The sequence below is a fragment of the Argentina silus genome (genome assembly GCF_951799395.1).
Source record: "Argentina silus genome assembly, chromosome: 7".
Classification (NCBI taxonomy): domain Eukaryota; kingdom Metazoa; phylum Chordata; class Actinopteri; order Argentiniformes; family Argentinidae; genus Argentina; species Argentina silus.
Genome location: NC_139661.1, coordinates 7392257 through 7398374, shown reverse-complemented (window position 1 = coordinate 7398374; position 6118 = coordinate 7392257). Strand labels below are relative to the sequence as shown.

The 6118-nt window shown below is 50.6% G+C and overlaps 1 protein-coding gene across 1 annotated transcript in view; it reads right to left on the bottom strand.

Annotated features, from left to right (window-relative positions):
- Positions 1-1256: 1256 nt before the first annotated feature.
- Positions 1257-6118, bottom strand: part of crb2b (crumbs cell polarity complex component 2b) — a gene marked incomplete at both ends in the record, with an annotated part of 14108 nt that continues 9246 nt past the window's right edge. The window contains 7 exons of the mRNA XM_083673273.1: positions 1257-1478; positions 1734-1860; positions 2013-2129; positions 2433-3294; positions 4037-4202; positions 4383-4933; positions 5224-6118. The exon at positions 5224-6118 is cut by the window's right edge and continues 80 nt beyond it. Coding sequence (XP_083529399.1) covers positions 1257-1478; positions 1734-1860; positions 2013-2129; positions 2433-3294; positions 4037-4202; positions 4383-4933; positions 5224-6118 — 2940 coding nt within the window. The remainder of the gene's footprint in view (positions 1479-1733; positions 1861-2012; positions 2130-2432; positions 3295-4036; positions 4203-4382; positions 4934-5223) is intronic.

Sequence of the window (6118 nt, the reverse complement as noted above, 5' to 3'; positions counted from 1 at the left end):
GGTAAATGTAGGCAAGGCACACTAAAAGTAACTCATAGCATTTACATTTCCCAGTCTTTTCCCAGTCATTTCCCAGTCAATAAGCCAATTGGATAATCACATCTTTGTTCAGCAGGTACAGTCCTTGCATTAGCTTGATATCAAGCTAGTCCGTCTTAAAATTAAGATTGTGCCTTACTTTTGTTTACCTCAGTCCGTGGTGCAACGCAGCAAGTGTCGTCACAGAAAAGAACTAGAGAACAGTAAAAGAACTAGAGAACAGTGAAAAAACTAGAGAACAGTGAAAAAACTAGAGAACAGTGAAAGAACTAGAGAACAGTGAAAAAACTACAGCACCTTTGGTGGACTGTGAAAAAAAAAAGGTCCATTGATCACTTGGTTGGATGCAGAAGGGCACTGGTGAGCATAGGGTTAAAGACAGGAGTGGTTTTAGAGTACTGTGTTTTTCTGATCTCTTCCTTTACGGTGACATCAGAGTTTGAGAATGATTTTAAGTGGTCTCTCAATCCACTTTATATGGGTTTTAATTTGTCAGAGCACATTACACATTTGCACAATACAATAAGACTGGACAAAAATAGATAGGCCTACAGTAGATGAGGAAAACCTTTTAAAATATATTTACACCAAGATGAAAATAGTATGGGTGTGGTGGTTTGCCTGTTAATTAACTTACATAGTGCACACCCAGAGGAAAATATAATATTATCTACAATCAAAACCAGCATTGGTGTGAACCCACACATAATTAACATGGGGTGCATATATGCTCACAGGTAGATGGAGTTTTAGATTGGTGTCATTTTGGTCCAGGGAGACCAGCAGGCTTAGGGGACTCACTGAGGAGACTCAACCCAGCAAGGGTGCCTGAGTCTTGGGGGAAAATGCAGGCTTTCCCAGCCTCTATTCTAGCGTCCATGTGTCTTGGGCTCAGACCCAGTCCTCTCTCTCTCCCTGAAGGGATCAGCTCTTGGTTTCCCCCCCCCCCCCTTCACCCCCATCCCCCAGGACCCAGCAGCACTGTGTGGCTCCACTGTGAGGGCATATGTCCACACCACTGGTGGCCTTTTGTCCCCTAGACACCTCATTAACAAGTCTGCTCAGTCTTTGTGTCTGTGGCTGAGCCAAGGCCGGTGCGTGTGTGCGTGTGTGTGTGTGTGTATGTATATGTGTGTGTGTGTGTGTGTGTGTGTGTGTGTGTGTGTGTGTGTGTGTGTGTGTGTGTCTGTGTGTGTGTGTGTGTGTGTGTACGGTAGTTATATCAGCCTCTCCTCGGGGGGTACTTTGAGCACGCTGCCCATCTCCAGCCGAGCCCCCGCCACCTCCTGGGAGCTGGGGCTGTAGGTGCCCTCTGACTGGCGCTTCTTGCGGGCGGTCAACAGCATGAAGAAGAGAGCCATGATGGCCAGCAGCACACAGAGAGAGGCCAAGGGGATGGCTATCACCACCCAGGGCATGCGCTCCCTCTGCTCCAGCTTCTACAGAGGGGAGAGAGAGAGTGGAGGACCACAGAGTTCAGCACTGATTCCGGCTCTTTTTATCTAATCGTGTTTGTGTAAAGGCCTTTGATGCTCAACTTACATCGTTATGATATTTCGTTGGCCTTTAGCATTTTACACACTCTTTACTGACAGTAGTTTCCTCTCTCTAGATACAGTTACAGTAGGCTACATACAGTTAGGCTGTCCGGTCGATGTGTGTACAATACAAGGGGTATCTTGGAAGTGACTTACACTGCTTTCACACTGTGTGCCGCTAAACCCTGGGGCGCACACACACTGGAAGCTGTTGAGGCTGTCCACACAGCTGGCACCATTAAGACACGGGCCGGACTCACACTCATCTATCTCTGCCCCACACCTGAGAGAGAACGCAAAGGGTTAAACACAACACCGGTACTAGACCAGCAGGACTACAGCCTACATTACAGCCTACAATACACTGTCCAGACACTCATGAATATGTTTTGAAAGGTACATGGAAATGTAGGTTTGCGTAGGTGGTGATCTGACCTGTCCCCAGTGAAGCCAGGCTTGCAGGTGCAGTTAGCGCCCCAGATGCCGTCAGTGCAGAACCCTCCGTTAATACACTGTACATCCACATCACACTGCTCAGGGGGGTATCTCCACCTGTGGAACACACAGATCATCCTGTCATTACCACCCACATCTATAAACATTAAAAACAGGAGAGATTATCAGCTATTAAAACTTCTGGCCAAACTGTGCGCACGCACACACACACACACACACACACACACACACACACACACACACGCGTGCATGCATGCAGGCACACACACCACACACACATACACACACACACACGCCCACGCAAACACACACACACTCAGACACACACACACACACACACACACACACACACACACACACACACACAGCAGCAGTTCCCGGTGTGTGGTTTACACTCACTGGCAGAGCGGGCCGGCGAATTCTGGCGGGCATGTGCAGCTGAAGGTTCCCGTGGTGTTTAGGCAGGACCCCCCGTTCCTACAGCTCTGCTCCAGGCAGATGTCCAGCTCCTCTTGGCAGCCCTCGCCCCTGTACCCTGGATGGCACTCACACCGGTAGCCTGCCAGCAGGTCTGTGCAGGTGCCGTGGCCACAGGGGCCTGAGGCACACTCGTCTATGTCTGTCTGGCAGAACCGGCCCTCCCAGCCCGGGGCGCAGCTGCAGCTGAAGAGGTTGAAGAGGTCCTGGCAGGCGCCGTCATTGAGACAGGGCTGGGGCTCACACACAGGGGAGCCAGTGCACCCCGCGTCGGGGACCCGGCCACCCTGCCGGACGAAGCGTGACGACTGGGGGGCCTCCCGGTGGTCCATGAGCGGCAGGTAGACGTCCCCCACCCTCACCTCCCCCAGGCACCCGGTGAAGTTCTCCGCCAGCCACACAACGGAGTCGTTGAGGAAGTTGAGGTTTCCGCCGGCGACCATGCTGCTGCCCGCTCTCTGCCCGTCCACAGTGAGGCGCCAGCGGGACGTGGCTTGGAGGGGGTCGGCCATGGCCAGGTGGAGGTGGTGCCAGGCGCCGTCGGAGATGGGCAGCTCGCTGGTGAAGGCCACTAGCTCCAGGCTGTTGCCGCTGTATATCTTGACCAGCAGGGAGGAGTTGAGCAGGCCCAGACAGAAGACCTCTGGTCCACTGGTAGCCCGCAGGAGCACGGCGTCCTCTTCCCGCGTACGCAGCTGCATGGAGATACTGGTCACCGCCGCCACCAGCGAGCCATTTGCCTCGTACTGTAGAGCGTTGTCCTTAAAGGTGGCGTTAGTGAGGCCTGGATGTTGACAGAGAGAGAGAGAGAGAGAGAGAGAGAGAGAGAGAGGGAGAGAGAGAGAGAGATGAGTCACACTTCTTTTACACACATTTTACGTTACAGGAATTAAGTATTTACATGGTAAAGTAGTAATTACACAGTAATAATAATAATAATAATAATAATAATAATAATAATAATAATAATAATAATAATAATAATAATAACAGCATTTTCTTTGGAATTTATAATGAGATGCACTACTGGATGAACTAGATGAACTACTACTATTGGATGAACTAGATGAACTAGATGAACTACTACTATTGGATGAACTAGATGAACTAGATGAACTACTACTATTGGATAACTACACCATTTGGTATGTAGTTATCCAGTGTGTTGAATTATTTGAGGTAAGCATCAGAAAGTTGTCTTGTAGGTTACCAAACCACTTCCTTGTAAATATTTGGTAAATTACAGTGTAAACACGAGCCTACTACTGTAATATATAAACTCTGATCATATTGTCAATTGTTATTTGTACATTTGTATTTTTGTTATAATGTGTTATATTGTAGTATTGTACCGATGTATTGATGTTGATTGTTTCCTGCGCAGGGATTACAGATGAAGATTTGATATTTATCTAAATCTGGTGTGATGACATTTTGTACATGGTCCCTGACAAATAAAAAAAAACATAAACAATAAACATAAAAAATAAAGAGAGAATGGATACACTGAAGACAAGTCAACTCACACTCATAACCATCAGGTAGGTCCACACACTGGCTGCCCATGACACACGGGTCATTGACACACCACATGCGTGTATCACATGTCCTGCCTGAGAAGTTCAGGGGACAGCCACATTCAAAGTCATTCCAGGTGACCGTGCACTCCCCTCCATTCAGACAGGGCCCCCCCTGGAGAGAAACAGAGGTAGAAGTGTACCTGATATGAATCTATAGATACCTGATAGATATAAACATGTCCAGTATTGGTTTATTCCGACAGTTAGCCCCATACAGAGGTCTACATTTACAATACACAATTACATCTGTCCTTTGATATCTAAGTTATGTTTCACCTGTCTTTGACTTTACCTTGCATGAGTTATCACTGACACAGCCATCTGAAACATTCTGAGCTGTGCGTAAGGCATATTCCTCGTCTTTCATGTGGTATCCCACTTTGGGTTCCAGGTGCTTGTGATCCAGACGGACATCCTGCAGGCAGCCCTTGAAGTTCCCCCCCCAGGAGGAGGCGTTGTTTTTCCGAGCTGGGATACCCCCCACGTAGGCTACGTCTCCCGCCTCCACGCTCACGCTGCCCAGGTAGAGCTGCCTAGCAGCCTGGGGGAACACCACGTGACCCTGGCGCACTATCACGGTCACCAGCTCCTTCTGGCCAGTGGTGATGACTCTGGGCTCGGGGAGCAGCAGAGTGGTGGGCGGGCTGTTGAACGCCAGGGCTCCCTCGCGCAGGTACAGAGTGAAGTAGGGCCGCTGATCTCTCGTCAGCTGGAAGAGCACGCCGCTGGGCTTGAGGGAGCGTAGGAAGAAGGAGATGTTGAAGTTCTCCCCGTGGCTCTGGTCGATGTCGTAGGAGGCGTAGCTGTCCGCGTCCTCGTGACTGAATGTCGATGAGATGTACTCTGGGGGGAAGCAAAGGTCATGATCTCTGTGAGAATAACAGAGCCGGCGGTTGTATGAAACCGCAGTCTATATAGTTGAAAATGAAAGAGACACAAATACGGCCCTTTGAATGATATTGTCAGTGAACGGTTTCTATTTTCTCAAGATAAAAAGCAGTACGAGAGAACTACAACGGTACATTTGGTTCCACATAGGTTGTTAGAGTAGTGATAGCACAGACATACAGTACAGTAATGCTAATCATCTAATGAGCAAACGAGTTCATTCTCTTTGACGTGAGAGTTCCTACCTTCTTCACACCTGTCGCCGTAGAAGGGCCGATGACAGTCGCAGCTGAAGCTGGTCCACAGGTCAACACAGCTGCCATGGTGGGAGCAGGCGTGAGGCTGGCACCATTCTGTCTTGTTACAGCCAAGCTCCATGTCGCTGGCCTCGTCTGGGGAGAGGTCCTGAGGCAGCACGAGCTCGTGGTCGACCTGAAGGTCCTCCATGCAACCGATAAAGCCCCTCTTGGTTTCTGTATTGTTCAGATACTCCTCGGGTACACTCCCTACAAACAGTTGGGGGAACTCGCCTTGAAGGAGGAACATCGGTTGATTGCGTCCTTTGTCCACCACTGTGCATCCCTCTCCGCCACAACCCGCCCCCTTCACCACCATCGCCAGCTCTCTCTCATCCAAGGTCACGATGGCCTCGTACCAGTTTCCGTCAGTGACTGGGTGTGGATGGGTGACCTTCAAGATCTTCTCTGATTTGACTCGAGCCTTCAAGAGACCCCCCACGATCTCAAGGGAGATGAAGTGGTCATCGTTCCCCCGGTAGAACAGCAGCATGTCAGGCAGCGTGGTCCTGAAGCGCAGCTGGATGTGGAGCTTATGGCCCAGCCCCTGGTGGCGGTGGAGGTGATAGGCGGCATCTCTCCTGCTCCTGTTGCCACCAGACAGCTGGATGAGGACGTAGCCCTCTGTGGAGAAGGAGAAGGTGGTGGTGGTGTTGCAGAGTTCCCCAGCGAAGCCCGGGGGACAGAAGCAGGTGTGGCCGTGTTGGTCCCCAGTCAGCACGGGCATGCAGGTGGCTCCCTGCTCACACCGGTGCTCCCTGCAGCCAATCAGCCGGACATCACAGTCATGGCCGCCCCACGGCTCCTCGCCAGGCTCCGCCCCCACACAGTGGCAGGTGTAGTC